This window comes from Cornus florida, unplaced genomic scaffold (genome assembly GCF_030987335.1).
Source record: "Cornus florida cultivar Cherokee Brave unplaced genomic scaffold, ASM3098733v1 CherokeeBrave_3.0.0_Hap2_Chr09, whole genome shotgun sequence".
In the NCBI taxonomy this organism is placed as follows: Eukaryota; Viridiplantae; Streptophyta; class Magnoliopsida; order Cornales; family Cornaceae; genus Cornus; species Cornus florida.
The window spans coordinates 96,991,986-97,014,898 of NW_026775579.1; the positions used below are offsets into that span (position 1 = coordinate 96,991,986).

Below are 22,913 nucleotides of genomic sequence, written 5' to 3' on the forward strand. Positions count from 1 at the left end.
TGTCGAGAAGTATTAAAAAAGTGCTCAGAGAAATAGAAAAAAAAAAAATCAAATTATGGATATGTTTAGGAAGCATCTGACACATATCCACAGGTATCTAAAGAGATTCAATATTCAATATGGATACAATATGGACATGCATCCCTTACAGAAGCACCCGCACTTCAGAATCTTTAACTCTGTAAGGGAGGTCAGTTTTCAATTGTCTCTAGAGTCAGTTTGCAATATCGATCATAGGGTTATTTGATGTCCCTCAATAGCTTGCCTTGATCTATTGATGACCATGAGATCATTACCCAGGATTGTCCCTCGATAAATTTTTAGTAGCATTGACTACCCGTATGGCTATTCAATTACATGCCGGAACTGAGTAGCTCTACCAGACAAGCGTCAGGAACTACATCCTCTTCCCGTCTTGGACTACACCAATATCCATGGTCCCATTCAGGCAAAGCCATGACATTTAGAGGCATTTTATTTTCTATATCAAGTTAATTGAATACAAAAGAGCAGTGGTTTCACCAGTAACTGATGCAAAATACACCGACATCTTCCATTAAAAGCAGAAGAGAAGAGAAGAGAGATGTTTTCAAGACTGAAAAGAAGGTACAAAAGTTAAAATGTTTCCAGTGATTCAAATTTCTGTATAAATAAAAGTTCCAACTCAAACTGCCATTGCAAGAAACAACAATATAAAAATTGGCGCTTCCTTAAACTTGGACAATTAAAACATGGAAGAATGATTTAAAGGGGTGCTCTCCAATCATAAGTCCTGCTAGAATCAGATTCTAGGTCCACTAATAATGACAATATGGTCAATTAACTTAAAAAGCCCTCAAGTACCGAACACCAACAACACTGAGGTTTCCCCACATACAAACCCAAAATCTCACAATTTTTCCTTAATTTTGTACCTCGTACTATTGATCACCAATGCCAAAAAGAACTTTCTCTATGAGATGTCCACAATCAATCTTCCTAACAAATTCTTTGTTCCTAGGAATTATTATACAAACCTAGGCCACAAAACCGCTTCTTCCAGCTAGAAACTCTCAACTAAGTGAATAAGCCACCAAACCTTCATTTTAAGGTGGCCATAAACCCAAATGCCCCAAAAAAAGAAAAGCCCCTTTGCCCTAGTTAAAATGATTGCTGACCTTTCAGATACCAGTTACCAGATACCAAAACTTATTTGATCTAAGTTCCACTCCTTCCCCAGTGGTAGATCTCCAAACCCCATGAACCACCTACCTATATGACCCAGCATTCTAACAAGAATCAATTTGTTCTTCTCAACATGATTCCTGCCAAGTCTACTCCTCTGCTGAAGAGAGGAGGGAAAAGAGAGTGAGGTTGGGTCGCCGTGATGATTATGTTATTTCATAAATCAATTAATAATATTTAAGAAATACTTGAAATTTACTGAATTTCCTTTGAGAAAGCTTTCTGTGTGTGCCTCTATTATGCGATCTTTCTTGGATGTGGCTCGGTTACCGCGTGTTTTTCAGGGTGGGACTGTTAACTCTGCAAACACTTACAGAGGCCCTTCGATTTTTGTGGACGATGATTCGGTTGGAAGGAGGAAGGAGGACCTTCGATCTTGCCTGGTGGGCAAATTTGATAAGGAAGTTGGAGATCGGGCACAAATCGCAGCTTGGGCGTCTCGTGTATGGAAGGTTTCACCTGCCGTGGTGGTGTCGCCATTAACGGATTAGCTGCTTCTCTTTTGCCTCCCCTCTCCGGCGGAGGCAGCACGGGTTCTTAAAGAGGGATGCCACGACTGGGGGAAGGCCACGCTACGAATTGATTCATGGAGTTTTAGGGTGGACTACTCTGAGGTTTTGAAAGAGCAAGGGCTGAAGAGAGTAATGTTGTACGGTCTTCCTCTTCACCTCTGGTGCCATGCCCTCTTTGTGACGGTCGGGATCTCTGTGGTGGTTTTATTTGGGTGTACGCAGATGAATCCATTGATGCAGAGAGGGTTCGCATCACTGTTTCGGATGGCCGCGCTTGTCCGCCGGTGAATTTCATACATAACGACCAATTTTGCTATAAAGTAGCTGCGTGGGAAGAGACCCATCCCGAGCTTGTTCCAACGACCTACAGTCTAGAAGGAGGAGATGGATCTCACTTGCTAAGGGAGGATAAATGGCTGAATATGCTCTCTAATGCTTTGTTCGGAAGGAAAGAAAAAAATTGGATAAAAAGAAGAGAAGGGAAGGATGAGACATCCCTATGGAAGAGATTATGTATTTCCTTCTTTTGTTCGATTGGATAGAAGAGAAGAAAATAAGATTATAATTTCCTATGTTCGTTAAGAGGGAAGGAAGTGAAAGTTTTAATTGTTTTTACTATTATATCCAATAATATTTATAATATTGTAATTTATAGAGGATAGTACTGTAATTTAAAACTTGTATAATTTTGGATAGTGTTTAATTTAAAACTTCTATAACAGTCCACTTGTCTTCCCTTCGTTCTTCCGTCCATTTTTGGGCGGATGAAAATTTGTAAAGAAGGAATGATGGGCCATCCTTCCTATTTTCCTTTCTTTCCTTGTATCATCTCTACCGAACAAAGGAAGTTCGTTCCTTCCTTCCTATTCTCTCTCCATACCTCTTCCTTCCTTCCTGCCAAACATAGCATAAGGGTCCCAAGGGGGTGATTGATTTTCATAAATGGAAAGAAATGAGGGATTTGTTGTGGATCCAAAACACTGCATGCCTCAAACGTTTGTTCACTCATAAAAGAATGGGTGTCGCGTCTTCGTCGGATCTTGGCCGGCACACAGGTCTTCCAGAGAAACAGAGTGGAGGTCTCAAAGGTCTTGGATCTCATCCGTCAGAGCTGTGTTGGGATCGGAGAAGACGCAATGGCGTTTTCCACGCGCCATCAGCGCGTGAGTGGGGGAGAAGGGGCAACCACACACGTGGCTGGCACAGATTTACTTCCCGTTCAAGATAGGATACAGCTGCCACCCATGTTTTTTCAAACCATTCGGCACGTGCTGGTCCCCAGACTTCAAAGTTGGGCTGTGGTTTGGGGTATGAGTTGGGGCCAGCTTCTAGCCTGTAGCTAAGAGCATGTTCAACCTATTATCTTGTGGGCCGATCGAGACAAGTCACACATCTAATGTTTCATGTTCAGGGCACGAGCTGGGCTGAGATCTGTGTCTGTTGTCCCATTGTCTTGTGGGCTAAACTGCCAAGCCCGTCCCACTCTCTCTTGTTCAAGTGAGCCCAATGCGGACAATTTGCATATTATTAAGCCTTTAGATCACTCTTTGGGCTCTGGTTTCTCTGGGCCTGCTTTGTGTAACCGTTTTGGGCCATTAGGCAAACATCTTGATCTGCCCCATTCTCCTCTTTTGCCCAGTTCTGATCATAGAGCTATTCAGCATGCAAAAGTTCATTCGCAGGGGCACCAACTGAGAACCAAGAAGATTCAACTACCAGGAGTTAGAAGAAGGTGGACTCGTAAGGATAAGCAGAAATGGGTATTGTGTAAACAGCCCGATTGCGATCCGGGTAAGTCCAATTCTATGACTGGACATTCTCTTTCTGATCCTTCCTCTTCTTCAACTCCTTCTTGTGGGGTGTTGAGGCGGTTTTCGGGGGTGGAGAAGGGAGTCTTGACTTCTGTGTCCAGAAAATTGTCACCAGTTTTTGAGGTTGATACGAAGCTAGGTGTTGATGAGGAGAGTGTGGATAAGTTTCATGCGGGACGTCCTTGTAACAGCTTGGGGTCCTCTCAAATTCTCCCTCTTAATGAGAATTGTGAGGGTGTCACTCTCTGTGTGGGGCGAGATTTTCATATCAATCTTAAAAATGATGTTGTAGTTGTTTTGATCAATGAACTTTGACTACACTTGGCCTTGAAAGGGCTTTATCTCCCTTCAATTGATAGTCGGGTGCTCAAGGGTGATGCGTCGGATGAGGAGTTTGGGACTCCAATGGCTGGCAGTTCTCTTTCTTCTTTTGTTCTCGATGACTGGGCTAGGCTGTTGGGCTCTTTTATTGATGGGGAGATGGGAATTGTTCTATGGGAAGAAATTGAGCCGGCTGAAGGTCTGTTTAATCCGTTAACTATTGTGGGACCGAAGGGGGAGTGTGTGGGAGGTGTTGCTGGTAAAGGAGCTGAAGGCATGGAGGAGGCGTGGGTGAGGGATAAGGGTGTGGAGGTGGAGATGGGTGCTCTATTGGGAGTGACTTTTGAAGGTAAAATGGGTGAGGCGATGGGTTTGTTTCATGATATTCTCAATTTTCAGCACAACGATGATGTGGGAAGTAGGGGAGGATTTCCTTCAGAGAAAGGTGTGAGGGAGGAGCAGACTCCCATTTCTTATGTTACTTATGAAAGGAGGAATAGGGGGTCAAGGGAGAGGGGTGGAGGGAAGAGAAGAGGGAAGGAAAACTCAATTGTTTCCCTATGAAGCTACGATTGTTATCATAGAATGTTCGGGGTCTCAATGACCCGGATAAAAGGAAGTGGTGAAGTCAACTGTCTAGAAGTGGGGTTGTCATGTGGTGTGTTTGCAAGAAACCAAGATCGCCGCGATGTCGGATTTGATTGTTAGAAGTATTTGAAGTGGAAGATGTGTGGAGTGGTTGGCTTTGGATGCTATAGGCTCCTCGGGAGGCATCCTTGTTATGTGGGATAGTAGATGGGTTTCTAAAGTGGACTCTCAGATTGGGAGCTTCTTGTAGAAATTCTCTCTGTAAAATATCCTGCCTCATATATTAACATTAACATCTTGTACAAGTGTATATAGGAAAGAGGGAAAGCTATACAAGGAAAAGAATAAAAAATATTCCTACAAATTTGTTCCTAATTTAAAGCAATCAGTCTATCCTAATTTACTGCAAATTAATCTGTCCTACAATCTTGTTCTAATTTACCATAATGAGAAATCAATTAAATCCCTAAAATAAAGGGAAATAATATATATATCTTCCAACACTCCCCCTCAAGCTGGAGCATTGTCACGAATGCCTAGCTTGTCAAGTGCCTAATTGAAAGTCGTACTTGACACTCCCTTTGTCAAAAAATCTGTAAGCTAATGTTTTGTCTTCACAAACGGAGTGCAAATTAATCCACCTATCAACTTCTCCTTGATAAAGTGTCTATCCACTTCAACGTGTTTAGTACGATCATGTTGAACTGGATTGTGAGCAATGCTAATGGCAGCTTTGTTATCACAGAAAAGCTTCATTGGATCCGTAGAATTAAAGCCCAGCTCCTTTAACAAAGCCTTCAGTCACAACATCTCACATATACCATCAGCCACGACTCTAAATTCTACTTCAGCACTGGATCTGGCCACAACAGATTGTTTCTTACTACGCCACGTGACTAGATTCCCTCCCACAAAGGTGCAGTATCCTGAAGTTGATCTTCTTTCTATTACACATCCTGCCCAATCAACATCTGTATATCCTTCCACTTCGAGATGACCATGGTTGGAGAATAGCAGACCTTTCCCAGGAGCTGATTTTAAATACCTGAGAATCCTGTGTACAGCCAACATGTGTGTTTCGTAAGGAGCATGCATGAACTAACTTACTACACTCACCGCATAGGCTATGTCAGGGCGAGTATGTGCCAAATATATTAGCTTCCCAACCAACCTTTAGTATCTCTCTCTGTCTATAGGTGTATCATTTGTGTATTCACCTAACCTGTGATTTTGTTCAATTGGAGTATCAACAGGTTTGAAAGCCAACATTCCAGTCTCAGCCAATAAGTCTAAGACATATTTTCGTTGGGAAACAGAGATCCCCTTCTTTGACCTAGCAACTTCAATACCCAAAAATTATCGTAAAGACCCAAGGTCTTTGATCTCAAATTCTTTTGCCAGATATGCTTTCAGCTTACCCATCTCCTCACCATCACTACCAGTCACCACAATATCATCCACGTACACGATTAAGGCAGTAATCTTACATCCAAGTGAATGTTTAAGAAAGAGAGTGTGATCCGACTGGCTCTGGTGGTATCCATATTTCTTCATGGCCAGAGTAAACTTGCTAAACCAAGCTCTAGGTGACTGCTTGAGTCCATACAAGGATTTCCTTAATCTACATACCTTACCTCTTTTAGAGGAATTAACAAAACCTGGAGGAAAGTCCATATATAGTTCTTCCTCTAAATCGCCGTGAAGAAATGCATTCTTCACATCAAACAGCTGAAGAGGCCACTCTAAATTTGCAGCCAAGGATAAGAGGACCCTTATTGTATTTATCTTCGCCACCGGTGCAAATGTTTCTTGATAGTCTATCCCATAGGTTTGGGTATAACCTTTACCTACCAATCTTGCTTTGAACCTCTCCAATGAACCATCTACCTTATGCTTCACTGTGAATACCCATTTGCAACCAACTATCTTCTTTCCCTTTGGTAGCTCAACAAGTTCCTATGTAGAATTTTTCTGTAAAGCTTCCATTTCTTCAATCATGGTAGCTTTCCACTTGGGGTTGTAAAGAGCTTCCTGTAACTTATTAGGGACTGACACGGATGATAACTGGTTTGCAAATATTTTATAAGATGAAGATAAATGATGTGAAGATACATAATAAGAGATGGGATATTTTACAACTGAAAGACTAAAACGAGAGGGAGGTTTTCTTTCTCGAGTGGGATAACGTGCCTGATTCTCAATAACTAATTCAGTAGCATCATGTGGTTGATCAAGTTGATCAATAGGTAAATGAGCTGACTCATTAGTAGAAGTATCAATAAAGAGTTTAGAGGAAGGAACTACCTCAGGATTACCAGTCACAGGAGCACTTAATTGGTCATTGGGTTGATTAAGAGGTGGTTGATTTGTCTGTGTCTTCTCCCTTCTTGAGTATACAAATCTGTGTGGCTCAAGGAATTTCTTTGGAGTCGGTGTAGAATTTTCAAGAGATTCCTTTGAAGTCGATGCAGAAGTTTCAATAGATGATGATACACTTGTTAATGGTAATGGCAACACCTCCCAAAACTTCTCTTCATTTACCAAATTCTCCCCCCTGAAGAGAAGCATTTGAATCTCCCCCTGAATAGTAAGCCTGATTTTCAACAAAAGTAACGTCCATGGAAACAATTATCTTATATGAAGGAGGGTGATAGCATTTGTATCCCTTTTCTGTGGCAAAATACCCCAAGAAAATACACTTGAGTGCTCTCGGATCCAGCTTACTCCACTGTTGTTTGTGGATACGAGTATAACAAACATAACCAAACATTTTAGGTGGAATGTGAAGAAGAGTTGGAATAGCGTGTGTTTTGGATAATGTCTGAAGAGGAGTTTGAAACTGAAGAATTTTTGAAGGCATTCTATTAATGAGATATGTTGCAATAAGGACAGCATCTCCCTAGAAAGTTTTAGGAACGTTCATAGCAAAGAGTAATGACCTAGCAACCTCTAAGAGATGGCGATTCTTACGCTTTGCTACTCCATTCTGCTAAGGTATATCAACACACGAAGTTTGATGAATGATGCCATGAGCCTGAAAATGGACACTAAGCCCTCTCTTAAAATACTCCCCTCCATTATCTGATCGTATAACCTGTACTCTCGTGTTAAACTGGGTCAAAACCATTGGGTGAAAGGATTGGAAGGTGGCAAAAACATCACTTTTTTCTTTTAACAAATAGATTCATGAAACACGAGTGTAATCTAAGGAAACAAACCATTTAGAACCTAAATGATTAGGAACACGAGATGGCCCCCACACATCACTATGAATAATTGAGAAAGGCACAAAATTTTTATTAAAACTTGAAGGAAAAGAAGTGCGATGGTATTTGGCTAACACACAACTATCACAATGAAAATTAGAAACATCAATTCTGGAGAATAAAGATGGAAACAATTTATGCAAATAGCTAAATGAGAGGTGTCCTAATCTTTTGTGCCATAGCCAAATCTGCTCTTCTGATGTTGACTTGCCAACTATTTGATTTGTTTTTCCATTCGAAGCCAAATTCATATCCAAGTAGTACAGACCACCTCTTTCTCTACCAAGACCAATCTTCATTCCCGTAAGAAGGTCCTGAAAGACACAATGAGTATCAAAGAATGTTACGGAACATTTAAGAGCCTTAGTAATTTGACTAATGGACAATAGGTTATCAGATAAACATGAAACATGTAAGACACTAGAAAGAGACATCGAAGAAGTAATTGGAATGGAACCTTCCCCAGACACAATAGAAGTAGGTCCATTTGTTGTTTTAAGACCTTTGTACTAGGATGAGTGTTAGAAGAAGAAAAAAATCTAGATTCACGTATCATATGATCAGTAGTACCTGAATCAATAATCCAAGATGACTCAACACGACGAGAAGTGTTCAAGGCTAATCCAAAGTTACCTATATTGGCTGAGTTAATGAAGCCTCTTTTGAGGATAGCTTCTAAGCATACTCTTGCATCATTTTATGTACCTGAGCTTGAGAATATTGTGGTTAGGCTGCAAAAGAAGATTGTGCATCAGACTGCACATCAAAGGTTGTATGATGTGCTCTAGAATTTGAGTTATCCCCCTTGTTTCCACCTTTCTTACGAAACCAGTCTGGATAACCTTCAGCTTAAAACAAGTCTCTCGAGTATGTCCAATCTTATTACAATGTGTACAGAATAAAGACTCTTTGTTCTCAAGTTTCCTCAAGAAAGAGGTAACCAGTGCAGTTGGAGTCTGCATAGTAACCAAGGCTGAACTCTCCGGTGAGACACCTATAAGTATGTTGGCCTGACGGAGCTCCTCACGTCGAACATAGGCATATGCACCGCAAAGATTAGGAAGAGGATCATGCCCTAAAACCTGTACTCTGATCTGATCAAACCCTAGGTCAAGGCCGGCTAGGAAATCATAGACCCTTTCATTCTCAATTCTCTTCTTTAGCTTTGCTGTATCCCCAACACACTCCATATCACATGGCTAGAGAAAATCCAGCTCCTGCCAAATAGCATGCAAAGTAGAAAAATAGCTAGCCAACGTCTTCCCTTACTATCGAGTCTTATTTGCCCTGCGCCTCAGTTCATAAATCTGAGAAGCATCACTCCATCAAAATAGGTTTGAGCCACGACTTCCCAAATAGCATGAGCTGAAGTCGAAGAAAACTGGCGCTAATATTCGGAGTCATTGAGTTAAGAAGCCATGACATCAACATGGCATTCTCCTCCAACCAAGTAGAGAAGGAAGGTTCAGTATCCGCCGGCTGTTTCTTGACTCCAGTCAAGTACCCCAACTTTCCCTTTCCTGTGATGTACAACTTCACAAACTGGACCAAGCAGAATAATTCGTCCCATCAAATTTGTAAGAAGTCATCTGCACACTCATGTTATCAAGTTGATTTGTCAAAATCGAACGAATAGGCGGTGCTGTACTAGAATCAGAAGATTTAGAGGTAATGACAGACATGTTTCAATGGGTATGGTATTTAGAATCTAGGTTTTAGGGTGTTGTCCAAGACAATTGCACACCAAGAGAACAAGAATAGGAGGACAAAGAGAATAGGTCTGCAGTAATCGCTCAAACCCATGAAACTTTTCTTTCTTTCTCACACTATTGCTCCGACACCATGTAGAAATTCTCTCTGTAAAATATTCTGCCTCATATATTAACATTAACATCTTGTACAAGTACATATAGGAAAGAAGGAAAGCTATACAAGGAAAATAATAAAAAATATTCCTACAAATTTGTTCCTAATTTAAAGCAATCAATCTATCCTAATTTACTGTAATTAATCTATCCTACAATCTTGTTCTAATTTACCCTGGTGAGAAATCAATCAAATCCCTAAAATAAAGGGAATAATATATATATCTTCCAACACTTCTCAGTGTCATGCGTTCTCTCTTTGGTGGAGGATGGTTTCCAGTGGGTCTTTTCTGGTGTTTATGGTCCTATAGAGGACAACTTGAGTCATTTATTTTGGGGACTTCAATGTTTTCCGCTCTCCCATTGAGAGATCGACGGGGGGTAGGTGGACTTTGGATATGGAGCTTTTCTTAGGTTTCATTGATGACTTTAGGTTGATTGATTTGCCCTTGGAGGGATGGTCCTTTACTTGGTCTATTGGCCGCTCTCCTCCTACTCTTTCTCGGTTGGATAGATTCCTCATTTCTGGAGATTGGAAGGAAAAGTTTTCTGATGTGCTTCAGGATGCTTTGGCACGTCCTATCTCTGGCCATATCCTGTTGGTGTTGGATTGTGGAGGAATGCGAAGTAGAAGATCCCCTTTTAGATTCGAGAATATATGGCTTCGTGCAGAGGGCTTTCATGACAGGGTCTGGGCGTGGTGGGAGGGTTATGGGGTGGTTGGCACTCCAAGTCATGCCCTTGCAGTAAAATTGCGTCTTTTGAAGGTAAACATTAAGTTATGGAACAAAGAGATCTTTGGGAACTTGGAATGGAGGAAGAATCGGGCTTTATCTAAGATTGTTGAGATTGATTGTTTGGAGGGACAGGGCGAGTCCCTGAGGAGTAGGAGGGTGGAGTGCCAGGCAGAGTTTGCCGAAATTGCTATCATGGAGGAGATCTCATGGAGGCAAAAGTCTAGAGCGTCGTTGTGGCTAAAGGAAGGAGACAGAAACACGAAGCTCTTTCATAGACTTGTGAATGCTCATAGAAGAGGCAATCATATAGGGAGGATCCGAGTGGAAGGGGTGTTGTTTTATAAGGAAGAGGAGGTATGTAAGGGTATTGCTGAATTCTATTCGAAGCCGTTCACAGAAACCTCTGGTTGGAGACCATTGCTTGGAGGGCTTCAGCTTGATTCTATTTCTAGTGAGGAGTGTTCTGGGTTGGAGGAGCTGTTTTCTGAAGAGGAAGTCTTGAACGCTTTGAAGAGTTGTAATGAGGATAAAGCTCCAGGTCCTGAGGGTTTTTCCATGAAATTCCTTTAGGAGAATTGGGACGTGGTTAGAGGGGAGGTGATGAGTACATTTCAGGCCTTTTATGGTCAGGGTTGTTTTGAGAAGAATCCAAATGCCACTTTCATTGCTCTCATTCTGAAGAAAGGGGGGCGATGGATGTTTGGGCTTTTCACCCTATTAGTTTGGTGGGATGCATCTACAAGCTAATTGCCAAGGTTCTTGCAGCGAGACTTAGAAGAGTTTTGGATGAGGTTATTTCTGACTCTCAAAATGCTTTTGTTGGAGGTCGTCAGATTTTGGACTCAGCCTTTACAGCTAGTGAATGTGTGGATTCCAAATTGTGTAGTGGGGTTCCTGGTGTTCTTTGCAAATTGGACATTAATAAGGTGTACGATCATGTGAGTCGGAGTTTCCTTCTTTAGTTGATGGACAGGATGGGGTGGTGTGAGATAGAGGAAATGGATTCAGTTTTGTATTTCTAGTGCTTGATTCTCTGTACTTGTGAATGGTGCCCCGACAAGATTTTCTCTAGTTTGAGGTGTTTGAGATAGGGGGATCCGCTCTCGCCTTTTTTGTTCCTTATTGTAATGGAGGCTCTATGAGGAGCACTATGGATTTAGGTTTTCTGAGAGGCTTTAGGGTGGGTAGGGATGCTGCTAGCTAGCTGGAGATCTCTTACTTGATGTTCACAGATGATACTCTTGTGATTTGTGATGCAGATGATGGGATATTTGATATGTGTTTTGATATGGTTTCAAGTTGTCCCCGGGTTGAAGGTGAATGTGGGGAGAGCGTTTTGGTGCCGGTTGGGGAGGTCCCTGACATCACGTCATTGGCTGATATCCTTGGATGTTGTGTTAGTTCCTTTCTCATTTCTTATTTGGGTCTTCACCTTGGATCATCCTCGAGATGTGTAGGTTGCTGGGATCCTATTGTGGAAAGATTTGAGAGGAGACTGGCAAGATGGAAGATGCACTACCTCTCCAAGGGTGGAAGGGTCACTCTGATTAAGAGCACCCTTTCAAGTCTCCCCACTTATTCTCTCTTTATTCCAGATCCCCTCTTTTGTGGCTGAGAGAATTAAGAGATTATAGCGAAATTTTCTGTAGGGGGGCGTGGGGGACGAATTCAAGTATCATCTGGTTCGTTGGGAGCAGGTTTGTAGTCCAATCCGGGATGGAGGTGTGGGTGTTAGAAGATTGGTGCCTTTTAATAAGGCACTGCTTGGGAAGTGGCTTTGGAGGTATGGGGTGGAGAGACATAAACTGTGGAGAAGGGTGGTAGCGAGTAGATTTGGGGAGGAGAGAGGAGGATGGTGTTCTCTTGAGGGATGTTTTCAAAGGAGGGTGTGGGTTTGGAAACTCATTCGGAAGAGGTGGGATGGATTCTCTAAACACATTAGATTTCGACTCAATGGTGGTAGGAGGATCAGTTTCTGGGAGGAAGTTTGGTGTGGTGACCGCTCTCTTGCTCTCGCTTTCCCCCGACTCTTCAGGATTGCAACGGATAGGCAGGCCATGGTGGTCAACTGTTGTCGGCTTGATAGCGGGAGATCGTCTTGAGATATTCGTTTTAGGAGGCATTTTCAGGATTGGGAAATTGAGGATGCCATTGGTTTCTTAGAATTGCTGTATCGTCAGGAAATCACGGGTGGTGTTTCTGATTGTTGGGTTTGGGCCCTTGCTCCTCAGGATCGGTTTGATGTTCGGTCCTTCTATAGGTGTCTTACGGAGTAGGATGGGCTTTCTTTCCCATGGAAGGCAGTTTGGCGATCTAGGGCTCCCCTTAAGGTGGCCTTCTTTGCTTGGACTTCTATTTTGGGGAAGATTTTAACTTAGGATAATTTGAGGAGAAGGAATCAAGTTGTGGTCAACTATTGTTGCATGTGTCTCCGTGATGAGGAGAGAGTGGATCACCTCCTTTTGCATTGCACCATTGCTAGAGATTGTTAGGATTTGATGCTTGGTTTGTTTGGTGCTCTGTGGGTCATGCCCAAATCCTCCAGAGGGTTGATTGAGGCTTGGAGAGGTTGTATAGTGGGGGCCTAAGCCCGGGATGCTTGGAGGATTACGCCTTTGTGTGTTTGGTGGTGTATTTGGTTCGAGAGGAACAAGAGATCTTTCGAAGAAAAGGAGAATCCTATTTCTATGCTTAAGTTCTCTATTATTTCTACTCATTCTTGTTGGGTTGCAGGGAGATATTATAGATCTTTAGAGGAGATAGTCAATTTTTTGGACTACTTGAATGTCTAGAGGCCCTATTTCGCCTTGTGTAATTCTCTTGGGATGCGCTCCCCTTTTGAGCGCTTTTATACAATTTTACTTACCTAAAAAACAATATTTAAGAAATACTTGCTCCTAGTTGTAATCAACCACTTGAGCATCTATATATATATATATATAAGATCACTTTCAAACAAAGTAATTAATATCATTTTCCCAATTACTATATCACACGAAAGCTTTAGTGGAAGAAAATATACGCACCTAGTAATGCATAAGCTGCTGCAGTAAAACCCTGTCCACAGAGTACTCACATTAATTAGTCAAATATGCATGTTTAACTTCCAAAAATCACAAAATTAACTCAAGAAGCACATAAAATCTTTACCTGATAATATTAAAATACAATTAATTAACTAAAAAATGATATACAAAAGAACTGCACATTTCATCTCAGTAGACCAACACAAGATCTTCCGGGAATAGTAAAACCAAATCCATGAGATTGGTGAGCCGTAGATTTTGAACCAAAAGAACAGTGCAAAATATCATACTGTTCAAGGCATCTCTCTGGTCCAAAAATTTTGCAAGGAACAGAGACCCTCTGAATTATGGGTTCCGAGATTAAACTTTACTAATATAAATGTCAAGAGCAGAATAAAAGAAAGAAAATGTTTAAAATTTTATTCCGTCAATCCTTCAAGATTTAAATGATCCTTCAAAAAAATCTTGAATACGAGAAAAGGAAAAAGAAACCTCGTAATAAGCAAGTACATTTCAATTAATGACAAAACTAAGGTAACATAAGTAAAACTAGTCTTACCATTCCATAACCAAGAACTTGTAATGGAGTAGGGCTGATATCCTCTAGGATTGCCTCAGCTTCCTAATATTATTCAAATTTTACATTAGCATATAACAAAACATTTAAGTACTTTAAGTATTCAAACATAATTTAAATTAAATATTTATCAGTGCTAGTTAGGCAATCAAACAAAGCTCCCACATAATGACTGTTAAAATGCAGTTCATTAATATGCGAGCAGTGCAGTTATTGTCTGTGACAAACCCTCAATTTTTTTTATCTGATCTGAGGATGTAGCTCAATTCTCAAACACAAGAACAACTTTAAACTCCTACGGGCTTCCAGGAAAATCATAGAAAATAGCATGCACAAATTTTAGAAATATCTATTTAATCTATTATATTCAAGTCAGGTCACTATAAATTCTTGTTAGGCCACATACTCAGAACTTCTGCAAAGAATCTTTTCCAATGTTTTTCTTAGTAAAGCAGTTAAGTTTAGAATACACCATCTCTCTCATCCTTGAATCCTTACAGTCAATATATTTGAATGAGAGAGAATTGCTTTATTCAAATGCTTATTGGAGCACTGACTTGGTGTTCTCTTCAAGATGCTTCTTGGAGAGAGTTCCACTTCTAAATAGTTTCTGGGACTAATTATCATCATTTTTCAGACTGCTTCAACTTAGGGTATGTAGGTGTGGGTTCTTATATATGTGTGTGTGTGTGTAACATAAGGCATTACTCGCGACATAGCACAAGCTTACTGTAACGGGTGGGCGCTTGCCCATTTTACCCAAAACCCTAAACTATTGGGTAGTGTTGCATACCCACCCATTTATACACACTTCAACTCCCATCCAAATCCGATGTGGGACAAGTCCCACTTGTAACACTTACCAATAACAATCATTTATGTGACTAGAGAGAGAGAAAGTATGGCAGTGTGCAAGTTCACCATTGACTCCCTTGGGCCTTGGTGAAGGTCTAGAGGGTGAGCCTGGTGAGGTGAGAGAGAGCATGAGTGAGTTATAAAGAGAGTTCAGAATATGGGGGTGGCTCCCCCCTCATTTCTGCCTCTACCCCTTAGTCTTGGTGGAAGGATCTTTTATATGCAAATTTCAAGGTAGGTGATGTCATGTGACTCATGTTGAGGCAACATATGAGTTTTTGCTATAGTGACAAAAAAAAAAAAAAAAAAAACTACAAAGTAATGAGAGACAAGGATAGGGTGTGTAATTGTTAAGTGTAATAAGGGTAATTATTTATAAATGATGCTAATATGGTCAGGTAGGGTGGGGATAGGATATATGGGAATCGCCTTCTTGAAGGGCCCTAGACTTCAATCACCAAACCAAGTACCAACTCGATCCCAAAAATTCCATAGTCCTGCTCCCAACTCAGGTCTTCCAGTCCTTCAGTCTTCTATTCGGGGTTTACTGATGATGTGGCAAGTGCCTTATAACTTCCTAGTTGACTACTTGACTTTTTGTTATGTGGGCATACTGATGATGTGGTGAGTGCCACGGGGGGTAAAGCGTATCAAATACCTACAAGGTCTAAGTATATATGGTATATCACTCAAGAATACTCTATTCTGACTTCATTTCTTTCAAAAGTATGCTAAGAGCTTATAGCTTGCTTAGTTAGTACTTAAATAGCACCTAATTACCTTATATCTAAATTGGACATTGTTAATACAAAGAAAATGTAGTTTATGAGTGGTGTACAAAATTGTTTGAGGACTATTGAAGCCAAGTGGTGTCCAACAAAGGTTGTTCACTCAATTTGATGAATCCTAGTGCACAAATCCCCCAAACTTAATAAAATTGTTCCTGTGAATCAATGCTTTATCAAATACAGAAATTTTCCACAACACATTATTCATACAAGGCTTTGTAGGGACATGACATAAGGATTTCAAACATATATAAATACGAGCACATAAGACACATATAGAGTGAGTGAAGTTCCAACCTTTACACGTAGTAACAGATAAGAAATGGAATACACTCGCACACACACATATAGACACCAAGAGGGATACATTTTTACCAAAGAAAGTGAAAAGAAAAAAAGAGTAGTTGAAGAAACCTCATTGAATATGGTAAGTGTTGTCTCTGGTTTTAGCTCCTTAATACGGAGACCCTCTTTTGCCCAAGACTGAAAGCCACCTTGGACCAGGTATGGTCTCTGTCATGCAAATATAAAAGATGAAAACAATAATTAACTTCTAACCATCTGATTTGGAATTTCAAAAGGAGGAAGACAACGTAGCAAGACCTTCTTATTTACATGTCAATATCTACGTCTGACCTAATTATGCAATCAATTTTAGTAACATAAATTCAGCATGCTGGCCTCTATATTACCTTTGTTGTTCAAAATTTGATTCCACATGCCAAACAAAAACCACAAAGCTCTAATTTGGTCCCTACTGTTCTTCTCTTTCACAGCTCTATCTTTGGCGTATCCAACGACATTAATTAATTTTGAAAGAGAACTTAAAAATATTGTTAACAAGTATGCCAATTAGAAGAAACAAGTTATTATTATCAAAACAAAGGATAATGGCCTTTCTTCCGGGTTAAAGTTTACAAAATTAATAAGCATTCTATGGCGTTATTACCAACATAAATATATAATGACCCCATCTGCCTGAAAGTTTTTCTTTCAAAGTGATGTTTAACATAAATTAGGAATGACATTAGTACTACACATAATGGTTATTTTACATGTCAATGATTAGGAGCAAAACCATCAAAAAGTGATTGTATCATTTAAAAAGTCAGGGGAACAGAACAGTGAATTTCCTAAGGGGAGGTCAACATAGTTTCAGAACCACAGGAGAGGTCATTATTAGCTTCAAATATTATACAGATGTCCAATAAATTTTCTCAAATATTATACAGATGTCCAATAAATTTTCTCAACTATTAAACAGATGTATAGTGATAATTTACTTGAGGATGTATCACAGTTATTTTTTATATCGGAACTTGTGAAATAAGAAAGTCAAAATACATCCAAATTTCAATGTTTATCCCACAGACTTCAGCATTCTTGATACATAAGCTTGGACATATCATTCTCCTCTTTCTTTTCCTAATTTATGAATGGTTTATTTAGAAGTTTAGTTATTGTCATGACAAATAGAGATCATGTTCATGGATTCATGTTATACTTGCCTTTAACCCAAGTTTCCTCAGTGATCTTGCAATGCGCTTGGAGCGAGTACCATCAGCATCCATAACAATGACCTTGGACCTGTCCTATAGGTAGGTATAAAGACAATATTCTGAGATACCATTTCCACATCCAGATCCAAACAAGGGAACATATTACTAGAGAAAATACATGAGATAAGAACCTCATTTCCACTAAAAAGCCCATCATACATTTAAGCAAACTGACCCTTTCCTGAATTTCAACAATTGGATCCTATTATAGGCTTCAAAATTATTTCGTAAATGCTACACTTTCCATAAAAGTCCCAACAGAAAGCACTGTCATGCTTTTAAAATCATTATGACACAAATTTAGAACATATTTTTGATAAATTATAATCATTCATGCTCTATTTGTTATATCCTCTTTTTATTCTAAGTAGATGGTGAAATAAATTGAATAGTGTTTTAAGTGAAGCAGTGGGTAAATGTTTTATCAAAGGGGAAGACTTGTAAATTATCCTTTGTTCTCTTTTAAAAGCCCTAGAGAATGAAATATGGTTTGTCCTGACTGGAAGAAAAAAAGAAAATATTCTTATATCTGAACTTTAATGTAGTTTCCCTCCAATATGTTAAAACACATGAAGTAGAAAAACCATATACAAACATAAGGCTAATTACTTGAACAATTTTCAAGTTCCGGGTGACAGCAGCAATCAAGGTGTCCTCAAGGTCTCTTCCACTCTTCAATAACTTCTGTACCGAGACATCAACCTGAAAATTTAAAATAAATATGTAAAAGACAACTACAAAAAGGGGATACAGCTTGCCCTATACAGCATAATTTTCTTTGCATCTATGTCACAAAAATTATTCTTTATCTATAAAGCAAACATAAGGAAATGCCGAACTCCTTTCCCATAAAAGAAATGGCTGATAAACCCTTAGACTGTGTCAACCAACCTCAGGTAGTGTTACATTGGCATATCGAAACCGAGCCGCGCGTCGAAGATCAGGAATGCCATCTCTTTCCCTGAGAACCTTCATGAATATAAAAACGCATAACCAACTATTATCAAAAAATTAAAATTTAAAATCTCCATAAAGAGTAACTATCTATTTCCTTGGGTGTAGGAGAACTCCCATCCTTCAAGAATGGCGCAATGAACGAGTTGTCCAGTTAGAATTTGTTCTAGAAGCGCTAAATACAAGATATAATGAAAGAGAAAACATAAGGAGATGGAGATATTTTTAACCTAATTTAAATCAGTGTCAGGTAGAAACTATTCTACAAAAGAAAAGGCTGGAAAAAATTACAGTCGCTTGCCTCAGGCCGGACATCAATGAGTACAACATTTTCCTTCCTTGTCAAGAGCTCCAAAGTCGACTTTGGAGATAAATCTCCAGCGTATCCACCATATGTCAATACCCAATAACAACCCCTGCAAATAATCTGATAAATAATATAAACTTCCATAAAAGTTAAAAATAACTAAATTTTCCCACTACCAAAAAAAAAAAAGAAGAGGGATATCCATACCATAAAGTGACCGATGTTCCAAGGAAAAGAACGAATGGGACAACTGGATCATTGGGATCCAAGCCAAGACTTCTCTCCAACCAATCTAAAGCAATGTAAACCTGCTAACAGTGCATGTGAAAGCATAAAATATTTTATAGAGAAAAAAAAAAAAAAAAGTAATATATTTGTAACAAGATCAGATTATATATGAACACAACTTCACAAGGATACAGCTGGTTTCTACCATAATATTTCAAGTTAATTTTTTTTTTTTTGGAGGATTCTATTGCAAGATTGGAGATTGATGCCCCTAAGAAGAATAGATCCAACCAGGAAAGCTCTACTGTTTAAATGTTAAAAATCTACTATGCTTCTCAACCATTCCTAGAGACTCAATAAGCCAAACCAAGATATGCTCCTGAGGCTGATTTTTCATTTAGAAGAAGACAACTACAGAATTGTCTGTATTAGATAACCAATAAGCCATGGGATCCATTTGTATGCTGGAAAGATGAAGACTGAATATACCTGTTGAACTGCTGTACCAAATGGCTTCAAGATTTTTATTGCCCTGTCTTCAGACAAATTTAGCAAATTCTGGATCTCTGAAGGAAGCAATTCCTTTGTGGACCCATACCCATAAACAACAAAGTTTCCCCCCTGTGTTAGAGAATCCTCAACTGCAACAACTGTATGTCTCAGCACATCAACAGCAATAATACCTGCTTTGCTTAAGGCTTCCTTCAAGTCATTGGAGAAGCTTGTCAATCTATTACCGGCTAATTTTCCCATTTCATCAACAGCTGAGATCCCTTTACTGACTGCATTATCAACTGATTCATTAACACCATTAAGAGCAGATATCATTGAGGTAGTAATTGCATCAAGTGATTTTTTCAGAGCATTTTCTCCCTTATTGGCCGAATCTCTAATAGTTTCATTGACCCCAGCAAAAATATCTTCAACATTTGTTTTTACACTGGATAATGAATCATTATCCATGTTCAAGGACTTGGATACCGAGGTGGGATCTTCTTGAATAACATCAATAGTTGTTATGGTTTGAGGATCAGCAGGCTTTGGTACAATATTAGTATTCTCCACCAGACGTTCTGTAAAGTCCACGAGTTCCTCTTCTCTGATGGTTACACTAGAACTTTCTACGAATTTCAGATCTCCTATCTCTACAGGGTGTGGTTCATTTATTGCACCAATTGAGTAACTCCGGTTAGTGGAAAATTCACACTTACTGGCATCTAATACATTTTGGTAGGAAGACATGTTAATGAAGTCCATGGAAGCAGATTGTTCAGCGGTTTCAGTAATATTAGAGCAGAAAGATGTAGCAACTTTTGATTTGAAGGAAATTCCTTGAAGATGAATTCCATTTGATAAGCACGAAACAACTCTGTCTTCCACAATGCATTTAACCTCGAATGCCTTCCGATAAGCAGCAAAGAATGGAAACCTTCCATGTAAAGCAAGCTGCAGGGTCATTAGTTTCATATAGCACAGATAAATTGTTAGATCCTACATGTATATGTAAAAAGTAGAAAAATAACATTATGTTAGTGCGTAAACTAAAACTTGTTTCAACAGTTCTAAAATGAAAATGTGGAAAGAGAAAAACAAGATGCTCACTTTATGTACTCGTAGAAGTCGAAATTTTTTGGATGCACTGAACTTTTAGCAAACTACAAGGATATTCCCTGTAAAAGACGAATCTTGTTTGAAATGGATTTTACAGTTTTACTTATTAAGAAAGGCCTAAATATGTCATGGAGTGAATCAGGTTTGGAGTGTTTGAAGTCTTATTGGGTGTATTTTCAATGGGCCAGAGAGCACCACACCTTTTCCCTTAGGGATTGGGGTAAATGTTACACTCTTAAAATTTGACAGATGGTTCTCTGACTAAATGCTACCATGGGAAAATAGAAACCTGTAAATCCTACCTGTCATTGAGGGTCAACACCCTCTTTTCAATTGTCAAATGGTAAACCTTCTAAACAAAAACTTGAGCCAGTAAAGTATTCCAGTCTTCTACTTTGTGGATGATATTTAGGCTCCATTTGTTTCGGTGTAAAATATCTTCCTTGGAAAATATTTTCTGTACAAAACTTTTTCAGGTAATATATATATATATATATATATATATATATATATATATATATATATATATATTATTTCCAGTGTTTGGCAAAGGTCCAGAAAAATTTTTCCAGAATGCTTTACATGGGGATTGAATTTGTCTAGCGTCGATCAACGAATGACGATCACGTAGGGGTGTGAAAAATGAATGATGATCGCGTAGGGGTGTGAAAAATGCTTTACCAACCTTTTTTCGATAAGTCGTTTTTCAAAGAAGCCTGTAAAAGATTTTACCAAGTAAAATATTCTTTTTTGTTTTTTGGAAAACCAAACACCAAAAAATAGAAATAAAATTACTTTTCAAAAAATATTTTACATTGAAACAAACCGAGTTAGTATTCAAACTTCAAAGTAGATAATAAAAACATCCAACAATCACCTTATAAATTTTCAAAGGATACATTGTATGATTAAATTAGCATTCAGCAAGTCTCCTCATAAAACCAATGAAATGTGAAGTTCCACATCTCTACATGTATCATGAGTATGTTAGTAGCTGAATTGAACTTAGCACCTGATTTAAGATCTCAGCCGTTAATTGTCAACTAAGAGGATGTGTAACATTATAGAAATTTTCGAGATATAGGAGATAAATAGGAGATCCCTTATAGTGTGACTTTCAAGTTTTAAACAAATTATCAGCTACAATATTAGGGTGGGTACTTTCCCTACTATACGCGTATATCTGCACATAAACCCAATTTAGTGTTTAATTGACAATTTTCAGTGGTTTCTCTATTAAGTGCACCTGATAACATACAATTAGTCGTCTCTTAAAAATAACTCCTACTCATAATGGTCTGAATTCCAAGTCAAAGATATTTGACTTTTCACTGAATGATGGCTGTAGAAATTGATATAAATCTATAAGTTAAGTTTTTACATCTTCAGTTTGATGAATTCAGCTACCTAGATTAATTCGGCACTAAAATTTTTAGACCTTAATTTTCATTTTGATCAGACGAACACCTTAATACTATAAGAATTAGTATGAACTTTGGCACGTGAAACAAATGTAACCTTCCATCTATTTAGAAACCATGGCGATGGGCAGTTGAATATGAAACAACTTCCATCTGAATTGGCAATCAGACAAACACATATGAATTTGTGTATGTCAAGAGTAGACTCCAGCAGCTTGAACATTGACATTCATTTTACATCATCTACCTAGTTTTGATAATTTGGCGAAGTAAAATTCTCGGTAGCTCCGAAAACAAAAAGTCCAACAACTTGAATGAATGACAAGCTGCATTTAATTTTAATGTGCTGGCCACAAAATAAATAAATAAATCTCAAATGGAACATGCTTGTGAAACAAAATTTATTAAATGGAATTCAAGCTTGAGTTGCACTAAATCTAGAAATTAAAGCGTTAAGTGGCAGTAAATTACAAGTCAGGAAATGAAAACTCCCCCTCACCTGGGAATGAGAAGAGATGGTGGTGGCTGAGCAAACAGGCAACATTGTCATTTAATCTTCTCTGCTCAAAACCCACAGAAATGGAAACAAAATCCTTAAAAGTTGAATGAAGAAGCCCACCACCAACCAAAACAGAGTGTACTAATAATATCACAGGCAACCAATTGATTTCGAACGAGACTCTGCTAAATCAAAACAACCCACCAAAGTTGATGACTTTCAAATTTCAGTTGCGATTGAATCAAATCATTGTTTGATAACGAATCATCCTAAACACTAGAAAAGCTTGTTTCTCTCTCGGGACTGGAGTGGTAAAATTCTGGAAAAGGGAGTAGATGTTGTTTGAGATTTTTGTGTAGTGAATTGACATGATAAATAAATGGCGAGACTTGGGAGACGTTATTGGCAGAATCGAATCGTGTGGCTCCTCGAAGTTGTTTCATCCCTTTAGCCCCTATTTCGCTTCTTTTTGCCTCTCGTTTTTTTGTGGGGACAAGTCACAGACTCGCGGTTGTATTATTTGTTAAATTTTTTTTTTTAGGCAAAAAAGCATTTAAAAAAAAAAAAAACCTCAACCGACAACAAAATTGTGCAAGTCACTGCCACAACTATCATAAATATACAATTTGTCCCTGACAATTATTTCCGGCACATTTCCGGTCACAGTCATTGTACATCTACAAAAATGCCCAATTAACATTTTTAAAAAGGCAAATAAAACTAAATTTATGAAATACCATCAATACTCTCATGCTATATAAATC

General features: G+C 38.9%; 1 protein-coding gene across 5 annotated transcripts in view; it reads right to left on the minus strand.

Moving 5' to 3' along the window:
* LOC132275482 (calcium sensing receptor, chloroplastic) overlaps nucleotides 1-22,579 on the minus strand; it is a 33,353-nt gene extending 10,774 nt beyond the window's left edge. Inside the window, exons 1-11 of one of the 5 annotated variants that reach the window (XM_059776998.1) lie at nucleotides 22,150-22,578; nucleotides 19,108-20,064; nucleotides 18,598-18,698; nucleotides 18,385-18,499; nucleotides 18,021-18,098; nucleotides 17,739-17,831; nucleotides 17,079-17,162; nucleotides 15,985-16,083; nucleotides 13,910-13,972; nucleotides 13,351-13,381; nucleotides 37-8,036 (exon numbers count right to left, since the gene is read on the minus strand). In XM_059776998.1, coding sequence (XP_059632981.1) covers nucleotides 8,002-8,036; nucleotides 13,351-13,381; nucleotides 13,910-13,972; nucleotides 15,985-16,083; nucleotides 17,079-17,162; nucleotides 17,739-17,831; nucleotides 18,021-18,098; nucleotides 18,385-18,499; nucleotides 18,598-18,698; nucleotides 19,108-20,064; nucleotides 22,150-22,200 — 1,707 coding nt within the window. In that variant the 5' untranslated portion in view covers nucleotides 22,201-22,578 and the 3' untranslated portion in view covers nucleotides 37-8,001. Of the gene's footprint in view, nucleotides 1-36; nucleotides 8,037-13,350; nucleotides 13,382-13,909; nucleotides 13,973-15,984; nucleotides 16,084-17,078; nucleotides 17,163-17,738; nucleotides 17,832-18,020; nucleotides 18,099-18,384; nucleotides 18,500-18,597; nucleotides 18,699-19,107; nucleotides 20,065-22,149 lie in introns of those variants that run through there. The other 4 variants (XR_009470641.1, XM_059776996.1, XM_059776999.1 and 1 more) reach the window with 4 other exon arrangements.
* Nucleotides 22,580-22,913: the final 334 nt, after the last annotated feature.